Raw genomic sequence first — 23,226 nt, 5'->3', positions numbered from 1 at the left:
TTTGTAGAGACAAAGTAGGTTAGAGGTTACCTGGGGTTCAGGTGAGGGAGAAAGGGGGAGTTATTATTTAATGGGTACAGATTTTTTCTTTGAGGTGATGAGAAAGTTCTGGAAATAGATAATGATAATCATATACAACATTGTGAACGTACTTAATGCCACTAATTGTACATTTAAAAATGGTTAAAATGATAAACTTATGTTACATATTTTTTACTATAATTTTTTTTTTTTAAGATTTTATTTATTTATTTGACAGAGAGAGACACAGCGAGAGAGGGAACACAAGCAGGGGGAGTGGGAGAGGGAGAAGCAGGCCTCCCACCGAGCAGGGAGCCCGATGTGGGGCTCGATCCCAGGACCCTGGGATCATGACCTGAGCCGAAGGCAGACGCTTAACGACTGAGCCACCCAGGCGCCCCTATTTTTTACTATAATTTTTAAGAGTATATTTTAAAAAATAACAAAACCTTCATCAAATGTGATCTTTAGTGTCTATTGAAATTAGTCTTAAAAATGCCAAGAAAGTTAGGACTTATATCAGATGAATTAAAAGATCATTGATTTTCATTTTCCCTTCTGCATTCTACCTAGGTGTGAGTAATGACATAAAAAAAATGTCAGAATCAGGGGCGCCTGGGTGGCTCAGTCGTTAAGCGTCTGCCTTCGGCTCAGATCATGGTCCCAGGGTCCTGGGATCGAGCCCCGCATTGGGCTCCCTGCTCTGCGGGGGGCCTGCTTCTCCCTCTCCCACTCCCCCCAGCTTGTGTTCCTTCTCTGGCTGTGTCTCTCTCTGTCAAATAAATAAATAAAATCTTTTTAAAAAAAAATAAAAAAAAGTCAGAATCAAAAATATTTTTTCCTTAATCTAATGGTCGATTGCATGGCTCATTTAATTACCAAGTTTCATCTACTCTTGGTAGAGCTTTTTCCTGGCCTACCCACAGCACAGCCATTTCTCCCCATAGCAGGTGTGATGCTCTGTGTCTGCCTGTGGTCTGTCGGGGTACTCAAAAGTGTGTGCCTCAGGAGAAAGGCAGATTTCCAGTATAGCTTTAGACGAGCCTGAAAGACAAAAATAAAAGAGCTAATCGTAAAGGAGATAATGATATATTTGACATATAAAATTTAAAGCTTACATTTATCAAAATACACCTTCAAAGAAAATGGATAAAGATGTTTACAACACATATAACTGACCAAGGATTAGTTTCCAGAATATATATCTATATCTAAATTAATGCAAATCTGTATGAAAAAGACAATTCAGTGAGAAAATTGAGCAGAAATTAAGAAAATCAATAAAAACCAAAGACCAAAGGCTGATTTTTTTGAGAACATCTCTAGCTAGACTGATCAGGAAGAGGAGAATACATTAACGTCTAATGCCAGAAATGATAGATATGTTGTCAGTAGAGTCTACTGATATTTAAAGGTAAAAGAATATTATGAAAAACTTTATGCCAATAACTTCTACAGCACAGATGAAAGAGACAGTTTCTTGAATGATACAAACTATGAAAACTCTCAAGAAAAAATGGGAGTCTCTGAATAGCGCTATCAAGTAAATTGAGATTGGAGTTTAAAGCATTCTAGTGAAGAAAACTCCAGGCCCACACAGCTTCACTGATGAATTCTACCAAATATTTAAGAAAGAAATACTTAGAGTAGTTCTACAGAAACTCTTCCAAAAAATTTAAAGAGTATGTCCCAACTCATTCTGCAAGGCCACTACAAGAAAATAAATGGACCTCATGAATCTAGATGTAAAAAATTTGAATAAAATTTTAGTTGACTGAGTCCAACAATATATTAAAAGGACAATACATCATTACCAGGTAGGGTTTATCTGAGTAATGCAGGGTAGGTTTAACATTCAAAGGTTAAATGGAATTTCCATATTAATAATCTAAAAAAAGAAAAACCATCTATATCTTAGCAGATTCAGAAAAAGCATTTGACAGTATCCAGCATCCATTTTTTTTTTTTTAAGATTTTTATTTATTTATTTGAGAGAGAGCTGGGAGAAGGGTAAAGGAAGAGGGAGAAGCAGGCTCCCCGCTGAGCAGGGAGCCCGATATGGGGCTTGATCCCAGGACCCTGGGACCCCCATGATCATGACCCGAGCTGAAGGCAGATGCTTAACCGACTGAGCCACCCAGGTGCCCCTCCAGCATCCATTCTTGCTTGATAAAACAACAGCAGCAAACTAGGACTAGAAGGACAGTTCCTCAACTGACTAAGGGCATCTATGAAAAACCTCCAGTTAGCCTCATAACGACGAAACCATTGCTTTGCCCCCTAAGATCAGGAACGAGACAAGGATGTTCATGCTGTCCACTTCTAGTCAACATGTTACTGGAGGTTCTGGCCGGTGTGGTTAGGCCAGATAGTGAATAATAAAATGCATTCCAATTGGAAAGGAAGAAGTAGAACTGTCTTTATTTACAGACTACATAGAATTTTGTCTTCAGTCAGTCAGGTGTTGGAGCAGAATAAAGTCCTGCAAAGGACTGAACATTGACCTGAAGATGTCTTCCACTCAAATAAGGAGTAAACCAAGAGTGGGGAGAAGTAGAAGACCATAGAAGGGTAGAAGGAACGACCCTCAGGCTGGTCAGCACGACAGCTGTGTGGCAGGCCTAGAGGACCCTCTAGGTCAGAGCATAAGGGGCAGCCCAGGAGACCGAGAAGCTTGCAGACCAGAGGGCATTCAGGCCGGAACAGTTGAGGTTTTAGTGAAGACAAAGAGAGGAGGTTACAGAGGTGAATACCTGCAGGAGAGGCAGCCATCTGTATAAACCAGCCAGGGTACAGGGGTGAGGCGCACTGAAGTGCAGCATACATTGAGCAGTGTGGTGGGAATGTAAGAAAAAAGAATCCATTTCATGTTTCAGGAATTTTTTCTAAAAGAGCCCAGGGAGTGAGGCAGTACCTACCTGGAGAAGGAAATGGGCCAAAGAGAAGGATATTCTTGGTCTGGCATATTGACTTATTTATAAAAGCTTCTCACTTATGTTCAGATTATAGAGCCAGTTTTGTACACAAGTGTGTGAAAAGAGAAATGTAGCTGACAGAAGGTTGGATGTGGAAGTTAGATGATAGGCAGCCTGGACTTTTATCTTTTTTTTTTTTTTAAGATTTTATTATGTGAGAGAGAGCATGAGTTGGGGTGGAGGGGCAGCGGGAGAGGGATAAGCAGACTCCCTGCTGAGCGGGGAGCCCAACGTGGGGCTCGATCCCAGGACCCCGAGCTCATGACCTGAGCTGAAGTCAGATGCTTAACCAACCGACTGAGCCACCAGGTGCCCCTGGGCTTCTTTCTTACTTTCTTCTTGTTTCTTTTCTTTCTTAAAAAAAAAAAACCTTGAGCTAGGTTTGTAGGTGTTGTGTTTTAACTCTTTTGGTAATGATTCAGAAGAAACTACGAACAACCTGGTTGATAAAAAATGGACACGATAAACTGTTTTGCCCGAGTAAAGCACGGAGAATAGAAAGGTGTCTCAACTTAGGAGTGCCGGTGGTTTGGTGAAGCAGAGGTTCTGTCTGGTGAGGTTAGAAAACCTGATGCTTAGTGTGGGCAGAAGACTTACTTTGGGGACTGTTTTGCAGGGAGAAGTCTTAATGCCTCTCTGGCACCGCCAGGCAGAGGGAAACAGATTGAGACGCCGACACAGGACATGGCAGCATCAGAGAACAGTTAAATAAGGAGAGGGTTAAGTCCTGTCAGGGGTGGATGTCTCCAGCACACGCAGTTTGGATGGTACAGAAGTCAGTCATTGGAAGTGCCGGGGCTATAGAAGAGAGTGGGAAATAGGTACCCGCTCTACCCACGATCTACCCACGGTCAAAGGATAAGTAGCAGACTTTGAGTCGGGGTGAGTGGTCAGCTGTGTTCTGGAAAGGTGTCTGTTGGTCATTGTTCTTACACTGATCTTCAGTTGGTTCGGGCAGGTGATGTGCTGTGGGACAGCAAGTACCAGCAGCAGTCTGTGCTGCATAGACCCAGCCTGTGTAGACGTTTGTTCACTAGCTGCCTTTTTTTCAACAGGCGTGGTGTCTGTCTGTTTTGAGGGAGACAGTGATGGTTACATCAACTTGGTGGCCTACCCTTATGTGGAAAGTGAGACTGTGGAGCAGGATGACACACCAGAGCGGGAGCAACCTCGGCGCAAACACTCCCGCCGGAGCCTGCACCGATCAGGCAGTGGCAGTGACCACAAGGAGGAGAAAGCCAGCCTGTCCCTTGAAACCTCTGAGAGGTAAGGGGGTGGTGAGCAGGGCTGAAGGTGCACGTCTGGTCCTAGCAGCACAAACACTCGAGGCATCTCTAGAGTCCTGACACACCCTGGGGAAGTAGGGCTCAAGGTTGGGGGAAGATGGCTGGTGTTCGTTGGCTGCCCACCTGGGCGTGTCACATCACCCCAGTGATGCCACCTTCTGAGGATGGATTGAGCTGGTCAAGAGAGAGTGAAGGTCTCTCAGCCCTTTGGAAGCAAGGACTCTCCGTGGGTGCTCTGTGTACTACAGCTTGGTTATGTCTCACACATGAGGTTGAAATGCCTTGGGCCACAGTGAGGTTGCATCTGCTTTCTGACCTGTAGGATTGCCTAAGGGCAGTGAGAGACTGGACTAGTGTTCTTTAAGGGTTCTGGAAGAGGTTCTTTGACCTCTCTGAGACTCTGAGATCAGCTCTTAACCCTTTCCCTGCACCTAAAATTTAGTTTATTCCAGTGGAAATGATTTTTCTTGTAGATTAGGAAAATAGTTTACAAAGAGTTATGTTTCTTGATATTTTATGCAAAAAATGTGAACTCTCCTAGGATGGCTGTCATCAAAAGGACAGGCAAGAAAAGTGTTGATGAAGATGTAGAGAAATTGGAACCCTCTTAAATTGCTGATGGGAATGTAAAATAGTGCAGCCACCTTGGAAGACAGTTATTTGGCAGTTCCTTAGAAAGCTAAACCCATCAATTCCACTCCTGGGAATAGTAGCCCATACCAAGAGAATTGAAAAAATACATTCAGACACAAAACTTGCAAAGAAATGTTCATAGTAACATTATTCCTAACAGCCAAACAATGAAAGTAACCCAAGTGTCCGTCAGCTGATGAATGGATGAATAAAGGCTGAATATTATTCAGTGATAAAAAGGAATGGGCACTTATACGAGCCACAGTGGGAATGAACCTTGAAAACCTTTGCTAAGTGAAAGAAGTCAGTCACAAAAAACCACATATAATGTGATTCCATTTATAGAAAATGTTCAGAATAGGCAAACGCATGAGACAGTAAGCAGGTTATTGGGTGCCAGGGACTGGGAGGGGAGAGGAGGATAGGAAGTGACTGCTAATGGTGATTGTTTTGGGGGTGATGAAATGTCCTAAAAATTAGATAGTGGTGATATTTTATAACCTTGTAAATATATATTTTTTAAAAACCCACTGAATTATTAAAAAAGAAATTAAAAGTAATGTGAGCTTCCTGGAACAAAGTGAAATAAAAATTGTATGATTAAATTACTTTATATTTAATTTCGGGACACCTAGCTGGCTTAGTCGGTGGAGTACGTGACTCTTGATCTCAGGATTGTTGAGTTCGAGCCCCACGTTGGGTATAGAGATTACTTAAGAAAAAAAAATTTTTTTAAAGTATATTATTTCACTCAAAAATAAGTTTCAGTGAATAAGATCTGTGACTCAAAAGTTGGATTTGGGACTTTTCTTAGATGTGGCAGCACATAGCTTATCTCTAATGTCAGATCAGTTCAGCAACACATGCTGCTCACCCTGGCTGCTGAAGCTGTGAGCCGAGGGCCTTCCAGTGCTCCTTGCTCCCATCGATGGAAGAGGACGCCCATCGAGGAGCACAGAACCCCATGAGACTCTGTCTGAGTGTGTGATGTGTCCTCTCCCATGTCCTCAGTCGGGGGCCCTCTCTAGCCAGATCTGCATCCCTGCTGCAAGGAGAGAAATACCCATTTCATAGTAAGGAGGGTCTCCAGGTGTTAAGTGTTCTTGTGGAAAATAGACTCCAGTCTGCGGAAGCACTTCTTCAGGGCTTCCTTGTCATTCCCCAAGGGGCTTCCTCTTCACTGATGAAGGTGGGACCTAAGCTTAGTGACAAGGAATGTTCCCCAAGTCCTCCAGCCCATAGCCGGCATTAATGCCTTTCTCTCAAGAGCTCTTTAGAGTGGGCTTTCTTTTGGTCTCCAAAGGTATAGAAGTTGCTCCATGAATCATCTGATGAAAAGCCAGTGTACGTAGAATAACATCAAAGTCTGCCTGTGTCCGAGTTCAGGGCTCTGCTTTGAAAGTGACAGCTCTGTCTGCAGGCCCCGACCTCTGTTTGGCCTATTCGCAGAGGCTCTGAGTTACCGCCCGGAGTGGAGCTTGCTTCTTCACCAGGACCAGAGCTGCAACACCAGGGGTGATGCCAAGGGGCACGGGTTCCCCAGGCAGGCACAGAGAACTTATCTGGGCTTACTTGGCAGATTAGTAAACCTTGTTGTTTCTTTTCTTTTCTTTTTTACGATTTTATTTATTTGTCAGAGGGAGAGGGAGAGAAAGAGAGCACAAGCAGGGGGAGCGGCAGGCAGAGGGAGAGGCAGGCTCCCCTCCGAGCAGGGAGCCCAATGCGGGACTCGACCCCAGGCCCCTGGGATCATGACCCGAGCCGAAGGCAGACGCTTCACCAACTGAGCCCCCGAGCCGTCCCAACCTTGTTTCTTAAAGGGAATCACAAAAAAGGCGTCCATGAATAGCCTCAGCCACGCCGTCCCCAGAAGAACATGAGAGTTCCGTCACGCCGAGAAGCACCGGCGGCCGCTCTGCTTCCGGTCAGAGGGACTGGGAAGGTCTGCCTGGGTCTCTCAGCCGCTTTGCCCAGCCTGCCCGCCACTCTGTGCGGGAGCGCCCGCATTTCCAGGACACGCTAGGCCTGGTGGTTAGCTCGGCTCTGCGTGACTTCGCGCACCCACCGTGGCATGAGAGGACGGTGGCATCTGTCCGGAGCTGCCGCGCCCGCCTCTGTTCTGAGCTGCTCACTCGCTCTGCCGTTTCCCGGGCACCCGCTGCGCAGGCCCACAGACAGTGTCTGCAGATGCTTTCTTTGAGTCTTATTAAAAATTCGGTTGTAGATGTGGACACAAACAGGATAGTTACTCGTGTTCTTGACAGTGGCATCCCATGCTCCACCCTCTATTTATGAAGTGTAAAACTCTACATTCCTCAATCTTTGTATTTTTTAAAAGTGTAAAGTACACCTGTCAATTTATCATTTTCGCCTTTTCTCGGTGTATAGTTGAGTTGTATTAAACACACGCACGCTTTCATGCAGCCCTCACTACTGCCCATTACCAGAGCTGCTTTTCATCTCTAGCGGCAGCCCCATCCCTGTTAGATAACTCTCCATTCCCCTCCCCCCCAGGCCCGGGCAACCACCATTCTCTTTTCGGTTTCTGTGAATGTGCGGTTACCTCAGACGAGTGGAACCCTACAGCATTTCTCCTTTTGTGTCTGGCTTATTGCACTTAGCAGGATGTTTTCAGCGCTCATCCAGGTTGTAGCCTGTGTCAGAATCCCCTCCCTTTTTACTGCCAAACGCTACTCCACTGTAGGGTATGGCACATTTTGTTTTTCCGTTCATGCTCTCGTGGGCACTTGGGTTGTTTCCACCTCTTGTTTATTGTAATGCTGCTGTGAACAGAGTGTCAGGTTTCTGTTTGAGTTCCTGTTTTCAGGTCTTTTGGGTACAGACCTAGGAGTGGAATGGCTGGATCATTGGATAATTCCACGTTTAGCGTTTTGAGGAACCAGCAGACTTTCACGGTGGCTGCACCATTTTGCATTCCCTCCAGCATTGTGCGGGGGTTCCAGTCTCTCCACATCCTCTACAACACTTGTTCCAGTTGATTTTTATAGTAGCCTTCCTAATGCATCTGGAGTGGTGTCTTCATCACATAATTTGATGCCCAGAATTATTTTTGAGACAGTTTTCAGAGACACAAGTATAAATACTACTTATTACTCACTTTTATGCGCTCATGCATCCGGAGCCCCTGTGCCACCTGTCAGCAGGGCCCATGGGTGGCAGATGAGACCTGATCGAGGCCTCCTTCACCTTGTGCACCGAGACCCCGGAGGGTGACTTGTCTGAGCCCCTCAGCAGTGTGTCCTGTTCTTCCTTCTTAGCTCCCAGGAGGCAAAGAGTCCAAAGGTGGAGCTCCACAGCCACTCAGACGTCCCTTTCCAGATGCTGGATGGCAACAGCGGTTTGAGTTCTGAGAAGATCAGCCATAATCCCTGGAGCCTGCGCTGTCACAAGCAGCAGCTGAGTCGCATGCGCTCCGAGTCCAAGGACCGAAAGCTCTACAGTATCCTTGTTACTACACCTTCAGCAGTGCCCCCTGCTGGGACCGTGGGTTGGTCCTGTGTCAGGACACCTAGCACCATGGCCGAGGCCCTCTCTGTCCAGGAGCCCCTCCTGTTCTCATCTCCCTTTTTCATAGGCTCTTTGTCCTTCCTTGTTTTATGGACACGTTTTTTTTCTGCCTTTCGGGACTGGTAAGCCTGAAGCTTAAACTTGGCAGTTCAGAAGGGTGCTGTCTGGTAGAACCTTCTGGGACAGTGGAGGTATGTGTATCTGTGTTTAGTATGGTAGCCACTGGCCACACCGAGTAACTGAAACGTGCTTGCTCTGACTGAGTTACAGAATTTTACATTTATTTAAATTTAAATTGCCACATGTTCCTAGTGGTTACGGTATTTATCAGTGCATGTCTAGAATCAGGGATCTGGGTGTGTGTGTGTGCGTGTGCACACATATATTTTTCCCCTCCCAAAAGGTAATAATTACAAAGTGATATGTGGGGTTTTTTTGTCTAAGATAAACACCATACCTAAACAACATATAATAGTCTTTAAAGGATGGTAAAAGTAAAAAAAAGTATTATAAAATGGGAATTCTGATGATTGTTTAGTGTTTGAAGCAGTAGACTGTGAATAACTAATACTGGGAAACTGAGGGGAAATGTGCTGAGCCCTCTCTGTTTACTCAGTTTTCAGAACAGTCTCTTGAGCGAGAAAGTGTTGACGAAGCCCATTTATAGATGAGGAGATGGGAGCACAGGGGGGTTAGGTGCTGTGCCCAGGCCCGTGAGTGGCCACAGCAGGATTCAAGAGCCCATGTTCTCCGGCCCTGTGAGGTGTTTCTGCAGCCCTTTTTAAGTTTTATTGCCACTTGTTTATAGGTTATAGCAGGTGATGAAATTGATTAAAGGCCAATTTAATCGTTTTCTGTAAGTTATTTTTTAAAGAATTAGGCGATGCTAATATTTGCATTGTCAAGTGATGCCAAGTATCTTACCGTCCAAGATCATGTGATTGCTTCCTTGTCCCCCAGTACGAAATTGAGGTCCAGGCTGTAGGCCCTGGTGGCTTTTGACAGATGTGACAAGCCTATACCTTTATCCAGGATGGTTGCAGACAGTAGATGTAAATGAGGACATGGGTATAAATGCCATCCAGCCAGCCAGGACCGTAGAGGCATTTTAAGCAGAAGGTTCTAGAAATACCAAGGGATAAGTTTAAATTTGTAGTCACTGGTTTGAAGGTTAGTCAGAAAAAGGCAGGATAGAAATTTTAAATCCACTTTTTTCTAAGACTCCCATTCAGGAATGTTAAACCAGATTTCTCATGTTGGTAGCAGTGCCGCAAAGGCGTCTTACTTCTCTTAGGCCTCGGTGAGGTACGGCTGGAGTAGGGCCTCGGTTTACTGACGGTGCCAGGGATGTATGCACATCTGCCAGATCTTCTTAATTTGTGTATGCCTACAGGACAGAATAAAATAGAAAAAAATAAAAATGATGGCATCAGCAGATTTGGTATATATATACACCACGGAAAATTTTTCAGCCATAAAAAGGAATGAAATTTTGTCACATGCTACATACAAATCGGATAAAACTTGAAAACATTTTGCTAAGTGAAACAGCCAGCCACAAAAGGACAAATACGAAGTGTCTAGAATAGTCCTATTCATAGAGACGGAAACTAGAAAGGTAGTTACTGGGGGTGGGGGCGTGAGGAAGAATGGGAGATAGTGTGAGGTGGGTACAGTTTCTAGTTTTTGTTTGGGACGATGAAAAAGTTCCGGAGATGGATGGTGATGTGCACGGTAATGTGAATGTACTAATGCCACTGAACTGTACAGTTAAACATAGTGAAAATGGTACATTTTATGTTATGTGTATTCTGCTACAATAAAAAATTTTTGAAAAGAATGAGTAAGCCAGTGGTGTGACATCTACATTTGAGAGTCTGTGAGGTGAATACAGATCACATTAGAAGAGAATGCCCCCTTTTGTAGAAAAACTTGGTCGTGGTTTCCTGGCTGGGGCTGACGGTGAGTGTGGCTGTTATTCTCCTTGACCACGGCCCAGAGTTCCTCTTGCTTGAGAACGTGGTGCACCACTTCAAGTACCCCTGTGTGCTGGACCTGAAGATGGGCACCCGGCAGCACGGGGATGACGCATCCGCGGAGAAGGCGGCCCGGCAGATGAGGAAGTGCGAGCAGAGTACGTCAGCTACGCTGGGTGTCAGGGTCTGTGGCATGCAGGTGAGTTGCCCCTGGCCAGAGCCTCACTGCTGCTGCCCGCGTGTTTTGGGTGGCCCATGTACCTGCCTGCTCCCCCTGCCAGGTGTCCTCCGGGCCCACAGTGGTCCAGAGTCTCCTCCGAGAGGGTGAGTCCCCCACAGGGTGCCGAGTGCATCCTTATAGGTATGTTCCCTGAGCCCTCTAGGCTTTACCTGGTGACCTTAGTCTGGACTCCAGATCCAGAGCCTCTGTGAGAGCCTGTTGCCTTGACACTGGGACGAGTCAAGCTGGTCAGGAGTACTTTCCAGACAATGGCTGCCCAGGGCACTCGAAGGTCATCAGACCTCCCTGATGCTCACCCGCTCTGTCTCCTGGGCTTTCAGGTGTACCAGCTGGACACAGGGCATTACCTCTGCAGGAACAAGTACTATGGCCGCGGGCTCTCCATTGAAGGCTTCCGCAACGCCCTCTATCAGTACCTGCACAACGGCCTGGACCTGAGGCGTGACCTTTTTGAGCCCATCCTGAGCAAACTGCGGGGCCTGAAAGCTGTGCTGGAGCGGCAGGCCTCCTATCGCTTCTACTCCAGCTCCCTGCTTGTCATCTACGACGGCAGGGAGTGCCGGGCAGAGTCCTTCCTGGACCGCCGGGCCGAGATGCGTCTCAAGCACCTGGATACGGGGCTCCCTGAGGGGGCACCACCCTGTGGCCCCAGCACCAGCCCCAGTAGCACCAGCCCTGAGGCCGGCCCCTCCTCTCCACCCAAGGTGGATGTCCGCATGATCGACTTTGCACACAGCACGTTCAAGGGCTTCCGGGATGACCCCACCGTGCATGACGGGCCGGACCGAGGCTATGTGTTCGGTCTAGAGAACCTCATCAGCATCATGGAACAGATGCGGGACGAGAACCAGTAGGCCCGGCCCTGGGCCCCCAGAACCCCTTCCTCTCCACCCGCAGGCAGGGACCATTGCTCTGACTGAACTCGCCGTGAGGACACACAGACTTGCTTTTAAAGGGTTATATTTCTCTTTGGTGTAAACTAAAAGAAATGTTTTTAGCTGTAGCCTGGAATCCATATATATAAAGTGAAGGAGGGCACAACACACATCCTCTCAGCCAGGCTCCTTTAGCTCTACGGCTCTGACTGCTGTGTCCAGGCTGACTTAGAAAGGAAGAGGTGCCCCTGGTGGATGGGCTTGGCAGCAGGGACAGGGTACCCTTGGACATTGGTTTCTCTTGCCTAGGTCTTTGGCGTCTGTGGCTGCAGGGCCCTGCTGGTCTTAGGGTGAAGCTGTGGGCTGGTACAGGGCCCCTCTGTGCTCACTCATCCCTTGTTCCTCACCAGTAGAGGATTGGGTGCCCATCCGTTGGGGGACTTCCTAGTCTGGTGGCATGGGCATCAACCAGCTCTTTAACACATGCCCCCCGGGTAGCACAGGGCCAATTGCACATCGCTGGACCCGTCCTTCTCGGTTCTGCTTGGCATGAGGCTAGATTCATGAAGCTGAGCTGAAGCCAGCTTATGGCAGAGGGCAGGCCCTGGGATCCCCAGGCACTCTTTGGCACTTGAACCTGCTCCTCTTCCTGCCTGCACACCCCAGCCAGCCTTTCTTACTGAGATCCCTTGCCTGAGGAGGCCACCCCTTCTTGCCCCATTGAAGGGGGTCCCTGCTCTATTTGCCGAGGAGAGTCGGTGTCCCAGCAGGCCTCAGGGCGTCTGGTGGCTCTGGCCTAGACAGTATTTGCAGTTCTTGTGCTGTGGGTGGGAGTCGTCTTCCTCTAGCTTGGGCAGCTGTGCTGCCTCTGGATGGTCTGCCCTTCCCAGGGCTCAAGGGCTGTGGTCCGCTCAGGGTGTCACCTTTCTCCAGGCTAAGCTCAAGGCAGCAACCCATTGTGAGGAGCTCCAGTCTTGTGAGGGAGAGCTTGAAGCTTGTCTGTTCATAGAGACATTGTTTGGGCCTTGGGTGCAGGTGCCCAGATTCTGCTAATGAGTTTCGTCTTATCAGTCCTGGGATCCATCAGTCTGTCCATTTGTCCATCTCCCAGCCAGCCCTTGTCTCTTGGGATCTTTTTCCTGGGCTGTAGCCTTGTTCATTAGTAAATATTGATTTCTGTCCTGCCATTTCTGAGGTGAGCTTTTGCCCCTGTGCCTGTTGTCAGCAGGTGCGACCTTTTTACAGAGAATTGGTAGCAAATGAATTGTAGGAGGTGTTTCCCGGATGGCCCAGCACCTTCTCTGTGGGCCTGGCAGTGTGTAGCCCTGCTCCACGTGGACAGTGGTACAGTGAAGGCCCAAGGGGTGATCTTTCTGGTGGTTTTTAATAATTTTTGCCTCCAGCCCTTAATGGCACAGAGACCTGCCACCTCGAACATGTGGCCAGGAGGTGACACTGCACTCACCTAGCCATTGCCAAGGTTAGTGCCCTCCCCTCTGAGCCTAGGGCCACTGTCATTATTGCTTTGGGCGTGTCCTTGTTTGGGCATTAAAGGTAAGCCTGCCAGCCTGTCGAGGCCTTGGAAGTGGTGGATTACTTTCCGATTCCTTAGAGATGCAGCTTCACACATTTTAAATGGGCTCCTTGATGGATCCCATCTCTCTCTCAGCCCTCTGATCCTGGTGCCAGTAGTGGGCAGGTTCCCATTCCTTGGGGCTGGGAGGGACAGCTTGCTTGTTTCTGGTCAGTAACGACCATCTTTCCTGTACCATTCTGTGGCTTCAGGGGGGTAGTAGCTCATTCGTTTGGACTGGCATTTCCTGGCAGGGCAGAGGCTAAGACCAAGAGTCAGGGGCCACTTGGGACCCCCTTTAGTTGAACCTCTCCAGCCTGGGGATGTGCTGTGCCTCCTGAGTTCCTGTATTTTGGGAGCACATGCTGCCCCGTTGTGCTCTTCATAGTGAGAGAGACTATACCCACTATCTTCAGCGTTTTCCTGGCACTAAAAAGAGAAGAAGGGCCTGGGATTTGCTGCTACTCCATCAGGGCAGGATCCCTCTTTTCAGCACTTTTGACACTTGGAGACTCAGCTCTGTTACCTGGTGGGTGGTGGGCATGTGTGTGCACACACACTCTCTGCCTCTACTCCTTCTGCCTGCTCCTTGTCAGAGAGCCCTGTCCCTGCCAGGCCCTGCCTTCCCAAACCCCAACTTGGGACCAAAGTGCAACGCGGGATCACGGGTTGGGGTGCTCAAGTGACCCCCCTCTCTAGTGCTTCCCTGGGCCAAGTAGACACCAGCCCCCCGGGGGGGGGGAGTGGGACCGGCGGTGCTTAACGAGGAAGGGGACCAGTGTAGCAACTTGGCCAGGGACCCCACCCCTCCCTCACATTGGGGCCTGTGCAGTGGGTGTGGGGGTTTCCCCAGGGGCCAAAGGCCTGGGCTAGTTCTTTAGCCGCTGCTCACTCGCGCACGTCCACGTGCACGCCCCCTCGATGCAGATTGCTTGGAACTTTATCGCTGTTCAATTTGGTTTTGTTTTTGCCGATTAAAAAAAAGTTTTAATGAGGAAAAAAATTGGAGCACCCTGGGAAGGACCTGGTTCCTTTGCTTCTCGGGGAACTGTGAGGCCTCGCCTCTAGGAATCGCTCTCTGCTCTGCTTTCCCGCCTAAACCTGCCCACGCCGCCCGAGGCCTGCGCCCCCTTCCACTCTCGGCTTCGGCCGCGGCTGGGCCAGCTGCGTCTCCTCGGGACCTTGCGTGCCGGGGAGGGGTGCTCGGGCCTTGCGCCGGGTCGCCCCTTTCTGTACACCTAGCGCTGCCCGCCCCGCTTGTGTCTGAAGTCGTGTATGTCAAAATAAAGCCGCTAGAAACTGAGGTGTGTCCGCGTCTTTGCTGTCCCGCGGCTTCGAGGACAGGCCCAGCCCGCCCGCCGCTCGCGTCCCTCCGCCGCGCCCCCGAGCCGCCGTCCCGGGGCGGGGCCGGAAGCGCCCGTGCGGCGGCGGACCTGGCACCCGTCGGGAAGGAAGCCTCTCCCTTGGCGCCAGTTCCGCCTTTGGATCCGCCAATGGTTAGCTGACCCGCGGGCCCGGGGCCCGGTCCCCATGGCAGCCGGGCGCGCTCGGGCTCTTATTGGCTACGTCTGCCGGAGCGCCGCGCCTCAGCGCTCCGACGTCGGCGTCCGTGCCACGTCAACGGCAGCCGATTGGCCGGCTCGGGCTCACGTCACCGCCCGCCTAGGTCCGGCCTGAGTTCGGGGCTAGCCGCCCTCGTCTGGCGTCGCGTCCTGCTGGGTGCAGCCCCGGGCCGGCGTCACGGCGGACTGCGCGGCCAAGGCAGAGCCAGAGTGGGTCAGTCTGGCAGGCGAAGGACGCGGGGCCGGGCACGGCGGCGGGAGTGCGCGGCAGGGCTCGGCCGGGCGGGCCGGGCCGCGGAGCCCGGGACTCACTCTCCGGCCGCCCGCAGGCGCGATGAAGGCACTGATCTTGGTGGGCGGCTATGGGACACGTCTGCGGCCGCTGACGCTGAGCATCCCGAAGCCACTGGTGGATTTCTGCAATAAGCCCATCTTGCTGCACCAAGTGGAGGCGCTGGCCGCGGTAAGACCCGGGGTCGGTGTCGCGGTGGTCGCGGTGGGACCTGGCAGGACGAGGGACGGCTAGCACTTGGGGGTCGCGGACGCCCGTACCTTCCGGCTGAGCCCTTCTATCGGCCGGCGCTGTTTTGTACAACAGGCAGGCGTGGACCACGTGATTCTGGCCGTGAGCTACATGTCTCAGGTGCTGGAGAAGGAAATGAAGGCGCAGGAGCAGAGGGTGAGGCTCGGACTTTTGACCTTTTTCTTCGCTCCCCGCGCAACCACCCACCCTGGTGGGAGGCACCTGACAGGCGGCTTCTCCCTTACAGCTGGGAATTCGAATCTCCCTGTCCCATGAAGAAGAGCCTCTGGGGACAGGTCAGTAAAAGTCCCTTGGGGGGAGGGTTCAGGGCCTGGGAAGGGGTAAGACCCAGCCTGGATGGGGTCTGCTGAGCCTGGATCCAGGGGCTCAGTTGTCCGTCCACCTCCCCACCCCCCCCCCGGGAAGATGGTGACCTGTACTTCTCTCCTAGCTGGGCCCCTGGCACTTGCCCGTGACCTGCTCTCTGAGACTGCGGACCCTTTCTTCGTCCTCAACAGTGATGTGATCTGCGATTTCCCTTTCCAAGCCATGGTGCAGTTCCACCGGCACCACGGCCAGGAGGGCTCCATCCTGGTAAGGGACCAGATCTTTCTTCTCTGACACGCCTGTCCCCCATGCCCAGCCTCTCCCGCTGCCCAGCCTTTAACCCTCCCCTTGTGTTGTGGGTGCAAAGCTGTACCGTAGGTATCTTTAAGCATTGGGGCACAGCCCGAGATTTAGGACAGTATGCATTATCGAGGCTCAGACACACCTGGACTGGGCCTGAGGTTCCCCCTGCACTCAGGTGACCAAAGTGGAGGAGCCCTCTAAGTATGGTGTGGTGGTATGTGAGGCTGACACAGGCCGCGTTCACCGCTTCGTGGAGAAGCCACAGGTGTTTGTGTCCAACAAGATCAACGCAGGAATGTACATCCTGAACCCCGCAGTGCTGCGGCGCATCCAGGTGTGTGGAAGCCAGCTGCAGGGTGGGCTGGGGTAGGGCAGGCCCCTACCACCACGACCCTGCTCACAAGCTGCCCACTCCCACAGCTGCAGCCTACATCCATTGAGAAGGAGATCTTCCCTGTCATGGCCAAGGAGGGGCAGCTATATGCCATGGAGCTGCAGGGTGAGGCAGGGAGGCCACAGGGTAGGGGTGTGGTGTGGCTGGGCTGAGCCCCCTGATGCATTTCCTCCCAACAGGCTTCTGGATGGACATAGGGCAGCCCAAGGATTTCCTCACCGGCATGTGCCTCTTCCTACAGTCCCTGCGACAGAAGCAGCCTGAGCAACTATGCTCAGGCCCTGGCATTGTGGGCAACGTGCTGGTGGTGAGGCCCCCGCCCGGCCCATCATAAATGCCCCTTCTCGGGCTTGGGAGATGAATGCCTCACTTGTATCTTCCCCACTGTCCTTAGGACCCAAGTGCCCGCATCGGCCAGAACTGTAGCATCGGCCCCAACGTGAGCCTGGGTCCTGGTGTGGTGGTGGAGGATGGCGTGTGCATCCGGCGGTGCACAGTGCTGCGAGATGCTCACATCCGATCCCACTCCTGGCTCGAGTCCTGCATTGTGGGCTGGCGCTGCCGCGTGGGCCAGTGGGTAAGTCTAGGGGCTCGGCCGAACGGGGAGAGGGGCAGGGAATGCGCCTGCTTTGCTGACCAGGCCTGCCCCCCTCCCCCGAGGTGCGCATGGAGAACGTGACGGTCCTGGGTGAAGACGTCATCGTTAACGACGAGCTCTACCTCAATGGCGCCAGCGTGCTGCCTCACAAGTCTATCGGCGAGTCGGTGCCAGAGCCTCGTATCATCATGTGAGGGGATACCATGGGGCCGGCCGAGTCCCCAGTTCCCCATTGGCGGGGGGAGCCCTGGTGCGACACATCAGAAGGCCCTGGACTCGCCGTTTCTCTGGGAGGACTAGACGAGGCTGAAGCGGTTGGACGCCTGTCCTCTCCCGTGGACGTAATCTGGCAGGCTCCTTGCTGGGCATACCCCACAAAGCCCGCTCCCTCAAGAAGGGCCGGGCCAGGGCTGTATGGAATAATAATTTAATGCTCACTGTGGCCCTGACTGGAAGTCAAGCTCAGGCACAATCAGGACATGGCTGGGCTCCCGCCAGTGAGGTTACACTCAGGCAAGGAGGTTGGACGTGGTGGTGGCGGCGGCGGGGGGTCACGGGGAACAGGGCAAGGGGAAGCTCATAAATAGGGCCCAGCCTGGGTCTGAGTTCAGGGCTGGAGGCTGCTGCCGTGCGGGCTAGGCGGCTGAGGAAGTGGTGGTGCTTGCGCTGGCCGCCTTCTCCCAGTCCTCTACAGACACGATGGTGGCTTTGCAGAAGAAGCAGTCCTTGTTGTTCATCAGGTGCTGGTTGATACAGGCTCTACAACAGGGGAGGAGCGGGGGGAGGGGGAGGAGGAGGGCCTGTGTATCCCTGCCGCTTCCCCAGCCCCCTGCGCCCATGGGGCCCACTTACTTGCAGGACTTATGGCCACAGGGCTGGAACACGGCGGAAATGGGGTGAGCATAGCAGATGGGGCAGAGGTCCTCCTCGCTGGTGGGCTGCAGGGAGCAGAGCGCAGGGTGAGCTGGGGCCGGATGCCCAGACAAGGAGACGAGGAGCCTATGTAGCGTGCACAGTTGTGCCAGCACGTATGTGGGCGGCGCACAGCCGGATGCGGCGGCCCCACTCACCAGGGAGGCAGCAGCTGCCTGGGCCGAGGCAGAGGTCAGGTGTGCCAGCATCTGTTCCACCTGGGCCAGCTCCTCCGCGCTGATGTAATCTGTGTCTGCGGGCGGTAGCAGGTGTCAGACCCGACGTGGCCCTCGAACCCAGTGCCTCTGAAGTACCGCAGCTTGGGGTTTTGCTCTTCTTGAGACTCCTGATCTAGTCCAGCCCCAAACCCCTGACCCACCCCCAGTCCACTCACAGCTCTGCAGGGAGAAGCGCTTCCGGTCAGGGGCAGGCAGGGCAGTGCCAGGGGCAGGGGGCTCTGGCTGCCCCAGGAGATAACATATAGAGCTGAGCTGGAAGCAGGGATCAGCAAGGAGCACGGACGTGGCTCGCTCTCTCCTAGGTGGGAGAGGGGGACAAGCGTCGTCAGAAAGCAGTACCTGCTGGAGGGGCGGGGGTGATGGGACAATCCAGCTCACCTCTTGTTTTCACCCACCGCCCCCACCCCATGCCCCTCATCCTAGAGCCCAGTAAGAACTCATACAGCCTGGGTGCCAGTTTAAGGGGGTGACCAGCAGATAGTGAGTCTGCCTACCCCTAATAAACACTAACTCTCCAAAGAAAACAAATAAAGAACATCACTAGCAGCTTAAAGGAGTGCCTCCCAGGTTTCCCCTCCTACTGTTCTGGGGGAGATGGGCACGGGCAAAGCCACTGGCCAAGCACAGGCTGGGGCATTCGGGGCGGGCTCGCGCCCCCTCTGGCGGCCACGCGGGGAACCTCGGTCGCGGGGAAGAGAGGGGCTGCCCCGCCCCCTCCAACAGGAGCCAATGGGAGGCTGCGGCCCCGCCCTCCTCCGGGAGAGTATTTAGAAGCTGACCAGGGAAGCTCTCGGAGAGCTGGGGAAGCCAGAGAAGAGAGTGCGGAGTGCAGGCCGGCCCCAAATCCCGCCCCGGAGCCGGGGGAACAGGGGCGGTGGGCGTGGGGGGGGCTGAGCCCACAGCCAACAGAAGTGGGTGAGTCCTGGCGCGGCGTGTCCGGCACACAGCTGCCCCGTCCCAGCCCCCGGCAGGCGCCACCATGGTCTGGCTGGTGCTGCTGGGCGCACTGCTGTGCCTGTCGCGCGTCGGGGTGGGCGGCCTGGGCGCGGAGGACTTCCTGCCCTCCGGTCCCCGTGACTGCCCCTACAGATGTGTGTGCGCTGCCGACCTGCTGAGCTGCGCGGGCCTGGGGCTGCAGGACGTGCCGGCCGCGCTGCCCGCCGCCACCACAGACCTCGACCTGAGCCACAACGCGCTCCAGCGCCTGCGGCCCGGCTGGCTGACGCCCCTCACCCGGCTGCGCGCCCTGCGCCTGGGCCACAACGAGCTGGACGCGCTAGGTCGCGGAGTGTTCACCAACGCCAGCGGCCTGCGGCTGCTCGACCTATCGTCTAACGCGCTGCGGGCGCTGGGACGCCACGACCTCGAAGGGCTGGGGGCGCTCGAGAGGCTGCTGCTGTTCAATAACCGACTGGCGCACTTGGACGAGCTCGCCTTCCGGGGCCTGGGCGCACTCAGCCGGCTCTACCTGGGCTGCAACCAGCTCTCCTCCTTCTCCTTTGACCACCTCCACGGCCTGGGCGCCACCCACCTCCGTACTCTGGACCTCTCCTCCAACCGCCTGGGCCGCATCCCCGTGGCTGCCCTGGCTGCCCTGCCGGCCTTTCTCAAGAACGGCCTTTACTTGCACAACAACCCCCTGGCCTGCGACTGCCGCCTCTACCACCTGCTGCAGCGCTGGCTCCAGCGGGGCCTCAGTGCCGTCAGTGACTTCGCCCCACAGTACATGTGCCTGGCCTTCAGGGTGCCCACGTCCCGCGTGCGCTTCTTTGAGCACAGCCGCGTCTTCGAGAATTGCTCGGCCGCCCTGGTCGGGGGCCTGGAGCGGCCCGAAGAGCAGCTGCACGTGCAGATGGGTCGGCCCCTGACGCTGCGCTGCAACACCAGCGCCCCGGCTGTGCGCGTCGCCTGGGTGTCCCCAAAGCAGGAGCTGCTGGTGGCCCCGGGGTCCCGAGACGGCAGCATCGCGGTGCTGGCCGACGGCAGCCTGGCCATCAGCAACGTGCAGCCGCGGCACGAGGGGCTCTTCGTGTGCCTGGCCGCCGGGCCGCGCCTGCATCACAACCAGACGCACGAGTACAACGTGAGCGTGCACTCCCCGCGCCCGGAGCCCGAGGCTTTCAACACGGGCTTCACCACCCTGCTGGGCTGCGCCGTGGGCCTGGTGCTCGTGCTGCTCTACGTGTTCGCGCCGCCCTGCCCGGGCTGCCGCCGCTGCTACCGCCGCACCTGCACCTGCCGCCGGCTCTGCTGGCCCCGCGGGCCCGGCCCCCTCCAGGAGCCGAGCGCGCGGCCGTCGGGGCTCGGCGCCACCCCGCCCGACGTGCCCAGCCGCAAGGCCAGTGTGCACAAGCATGTGGTCTTTCTGGAGCCGGGCAGGAGGGGCCTCAACGGGCGCGTGCAGCTGGCGGTCGCCGAGGACTTTGATCTCTACAATCCCGTGGGCCTGCGGCTCCACGCTGGCTCTGAGTCGGCTAGCTCCACGGGCTCCGAGGCGCTGGTGATGACCTAGGCCGCCCTGGGCTCAGAGCCAGGCCACCGCCCGCCCGCTGCTTTGCCCCGCTCCCCGCTGCCGCCCCGGGCAAGAGCTGCCAGATGCTGGTGGCCGCGCGGGGCTTGGTCCTCCAGCCTCCTGTGTGGCCTCGACCTCAACTACAGCAGCCCCACTCGCTGATGGAAGGGCTGGGCTCCCCGCCCTCTCTCCTGCTCTGCTCTCACACAGGGCTCAAAGGCCAGAGGCCCCCGCAGGACCTGCTGGTGCCCAAGTGTCCCCCGAGGCCTGGAACTGGGGCCATCCGGAAGGGCCCGTGCGTTAGAGCCCGAGGCACCCCCTTAGGGGCCGAGGCAGCTATCAAGCAGTAGTGGTGAAGAACTAAAGCATAACCATCTTCCCCTTCCCAGTGGGGCAGGAAGAGAGTGGGCGCCCAGGGGAAGAGGAGGAGAGCGCCAAAGGAAGACCTAGGCCCCCACCCAGGGTGGAAGGAGGAAACCCGCACCAACATCTAACCTCCTTCAAGCTTCACAACTCCATGCAGTCTGGTGGGCAGGCAGAAAGGCGAGAGACCCCTCCCCGCCACCCCTCGGGGGGCCTGGCCCGAGCCCCAGCCGGAGCAGCCTCGCCGTCTCTGGCCAGCGGCATCCACAGGCCACTCTGAGGGCAGGGTCTCTTCCGTGGGCTCACAAGACAGTAAGGGCCACCAGGGCCTGTCCCCCAGCTTTTCAGCAGTAAAAAGCCTGCTGAGCATGGCCAAGATGGGAGGGCTGAGCCAGAACTCACTGACCCTCAAGGGTAGAAGCCTCTTAAGGGCTGGCACTGGTCTCGGCCTAATGGCCGAGGCCGTGCCCTGGTCTTATACGCATCTTACCACCCACCGCAGGGAGGCGGGGAAGAGGGGTCTGAGAGCCCTCCTGTGTGGGTGCTGAGCTGGGGGCTCCTACGAGCATCCTGGATCCAGTTGTCCTGGAGTTCCTTAATAAAGGTGGTACATGCTCATTACCGGACCCTTCGCGAACACAAGTAGCAGTGCGTGTCCTCAGCCCCTGAGCCCAGCAGTGCCGTCCCGTACATGCAGGATAGCACCCCAGCCCTGCCTGAGGCATAACCGCAAGCCAGTGCGCTCTCCGATTCTTCTACTCAGAGCTGCTGCTGCTGCCACCTAGTTGGGCAGTTTGTACCTCACGGCCTTCCCCCTGCCTCAAAAACCTGATACCGAGGTTCACTGCAGAGGCAAAGAGACAGTGGCAGGAGGCCCTGGCCGGCCCACTCCCGCCAGCCACGCCAGCTCCCGTGGGCCCACGGGCCTCACACTCACCCCGAGGCCGGGCCATGCGCCAGGAGCCGCACCAGGATGCCCGTCACGGCCACCAGAATGGGGTAGTGGTCCACGCTCTCCAGGCCTGGGTGGGGGAGGAGGGAGGGCAAGAGCTGCTGCGTGCTCCTACTGCAGGGGGTCTAGGCCTGCCTGGCTAGCGCCAGCCCCCCTCCCCAGCATCCTCCCCACAGAAGGGCGAGCTAAGGCTGCGGGGGCCCAGGCCGGCTGTCCCGACACAGCATGGACAATCAGGCATCCCTGCTCCCAGCGGAGGAAGCGAGCCCCGGGATATGTTGGGTGTGGGGCGCTGGGTCCTCACCAGGCAGCCGCAGGGTGACCACGCGGTCAAACAGGTTCCTCTCAGCCGTCACCCGGTTCAGCACCTGGTTGAGGAGCTGTGAGGGCAGGAGCCCATTGGTGGGTGTCGAGGGTGGGCTCGCCACTGGGGCCTTCCCGGGGGCCCCCCTCTCCCTGCCCAGATGGACACACCTGCGCGAGACGCCGCAGCAGCATCTCAGACGTAGGCCGGGCCCAGTCAAGGAATATGTCGGGCACCAGCGTGATGGTCATCTCCAGGACCCGCAGCAAGCTGACTGAGAGGTCGAAGCAGGTGGCGCACACCTTGAGCTGCCGGCTGTCCACAAAGTTCCGCTCTAGGCGCTCGGCAGCCTGTTGGATCTGAGCCACCGGCGGGGGGGCAGGCAGCGCTCAGTGGCCTGGTGGCGCCACACATCGCGCCGGGCCCACTGCAACGCTGCAGCCCGCCCGACCCACCGACCCGCCGTGACGCACCTCCTGGATCATGCCGATGAACTCCGAGAAGGCCCAGTTGAGCTGGTTGAGGACGCTGTTGAGGAAGCTGGGCGCCACGTCGGGCCCCTCCCGCAGCAGCTCTGCCATGTGCTGCTGAAGCAGGGTGGAGGGGCAGGGCTCTGTGGGGGCGCGAGGAGGCGGCGTCACCGAGGACTCCATTCTGGAGCTCCTGCCTGCCCTGTCTACCTCCGTCCTCACTTGTTGGGCCATTGGTGTACGGACAGAAAGATGGCTCCCTGAGAATGCTCAGGTCACGAAGGCGGGAGGACAGGGTACAGCCCTGTCCGGGGGTTAGAGCTAAATCTGTCCCTCTATCTGCTGGGCAAGCCACGGGCTGAAGTCCTTTCCAGCCCCACACCATCCCTTAAGCCTAGAGCTGCACCCCCCCCCCAGCCTGTCCCCAGCGAGTTCTCAGCCACATGGCTTTCAGGGAGGGCTAGACCCAGACAGGGTGACCCAGACCTCTCCTCACTCGTATCCAGGTCAGTGTCCCTAAGACCTACTTGTCTGAGCCCTCTCCTCTCCTCTGCTGCCCTTGGCCTGGCCTTGGCATATGGCCGAGGTGGTGGGTGCCAAGTCTGGGCTGACAGGGAGCAGTAACCAGAGCCCTTAGCCGCAGCTGGGCTGGACACCTG

The 23,226-nt window shown here is 54.9% G+C and overlaps 4 protein-coding genes across 7 annotated transcripts in view; 3 read left to right on the top strand and 1 right to left on the bottom strand.

Annotated features, from left to right (window-relative positions):
- Positions 1–14,411, top strand: part of IP6K1 (inositol hexakisphosphate kinase 1) — a 46,850-nt gene extending 32,439 nt beyond the window's left edge. For 3 of the 4 annotated variants that reach the window (XM_081817771.1, XM_081817782.1, XM_006744528.3), the window contains exons 3-6: positions 4,052–4,262; positions 8,194–8,375; positions 10,443–10,618; positions 10,981–14,411. In XM_081817771.1, the coding sequence (XP_081673897.1) occupies positions 4,052–4,262; positions 8,194–8,375; positions 10,443–10,618; positions 10,981–11,514 (1,103 nt within the window). In that variant the 3' untranslated portion in view covers positions 11,515–14,411. The remainder of the gene's footprint in view (positions 1–4,051; positions 4,263–8,193; positions 8,376–10,442; positions 10,619–10,980) is intronic. The other variant, XM_031040424.2, reaches the window with a different exon arrangement.
- A 315-nt stretch (positions 14,412–14,726) lies between these two features.
- Positions 14,727–17,257, top strand: GMPPB (GDP-mannose pyrophosphorylase B). Its single transcript, XM_006744532.3, has 10 exons — positions 14,727–14,884; positions 15,000–15,133; positions 15,269–15,349; positions 15,441–15,489; positions 15,645–15,787; positions 15,999–16,157; positions 16,244–16,322; positions 16,397–16,524; positions 16,612–16,794; positions 16,878–17,257. Exons 2-10 carry the CDS (start codon positions 15,005–15,007, stop codon positions 17,007–17,009), a joined length of 1,083 nt encoding a protein of 360 aa, XP_006744595.2. The 5' UTR covers positions 14,727–14,884; positions 15,000–15,004; the 3' UTR covers positions 17,010–17,257.
- Positions 17,227–23,226, bottom strand: part of RNF123 (ring finger protein 123) — a 23,577-nt gene continuing 17,577 nt past the window's right edge. The window contains exons 27-35 of the mRNA XM_081805634.1: positions 23,095–23,174; positions 22,571–22,836; positions 22,268–22,456; positions 22,098–22,173; positions 21,779–21,863; positions 18,122–18,264; positions 17,886–17,980; positions 17,668–17,753; positions 17,227–17,574 (exon numbers count right to left, since the gene is read on the bottom strand). Of these exons, the coding sequence (XP_081661760.1) occupies positions 17,451–17,574; positions 17,668–17,753; positions 17,886–17,980; positions 18,122–18,264; positions 21,779–21,863; positions 22,098–22,173; positions 22,268–22,456; positions 22,571–22,836; positions 23,095–23,174 (1,144 nt within the window). The 3' untranslated portion in view covers positions 17,227–17,450. The remainder of the gene's footprint in view (positions 17,575–17,667; positions 17,754–17,885; positions 17,981–18,121; positions 18,265–21,778; positions 21,864–22,097; positions 22,174–22,267; positions 22,457–22,570; positions 22,837–23,094; positions 23,175–23,226) is intronic.
- AMIGO3 (adhesion molecule with Ig like domain 3) lies at positions 18,689–21,467 on the top strand. Its single transcript, XM_031040419.2, has one exon. It carries the CDS (start codon positions 18,946–18,948, stop codon positions 20,476–20,478), a length of 1,533 nt encoding a protein of 510 aa, XP_030896279.2. The 5' UTR covers positions 18,689–18,945; the 3' UTR covers positions 20,479–21,467.

Source organism: Leptonychotes weddellii, chromosome 1 (assembly GCF_054177405.1).
Source record: "Leptonychotes weddellii isolate Sample4059 chromosome 1, ASM5417740v2, whole genome shotgun sequence".
In the NCBI taxonomy this organism is placed as follows: Eukaryota; Metazoa; Chordata; class Mammalia; order Carnivora; family Phocidae; genus Leptonychotes; species Leptonychotes weddellii.
This window is presented reverse-complemented; position numbering and strand designations above follow the sequence as displayed.

What these genes read in the sequence shown, in the direction of transcription:
- GMPPB (XM_006744532.3), top strand. Translation starts at nt 15,005, where the DNA reads ATGAAGGCACTGATCTTGGTGGGCGGCTATGGGACACGTCTGCGGCCG. An exon ending in AAGTGGAGGCGCTGGCCGCG is followed by an intron (nt 15,134 to 15,268) that starts GTAAGACCCGGG and finishes TTTGTACAACAG; the next exon opens with GCAGGCGTGGACCACGTGAT. An exon ending in AGAAGAGCCTCTGGGGACAG is followed by an intron (nt 15,490 to 15,644) that starts GTCAGTAAAAGT and finishes CTTCTCTCCTAG; the next exon opens with CTGGGCCCCTGGCACTTGCC.
- AMIGO3 (XM_031040419.2), top strand. Translation starts at nt 18,946, where the DNA reads ATGGTCTGGCTGGTGCTGCTGGGCGCACTGCTGTGCCTGTCGCGCGTC.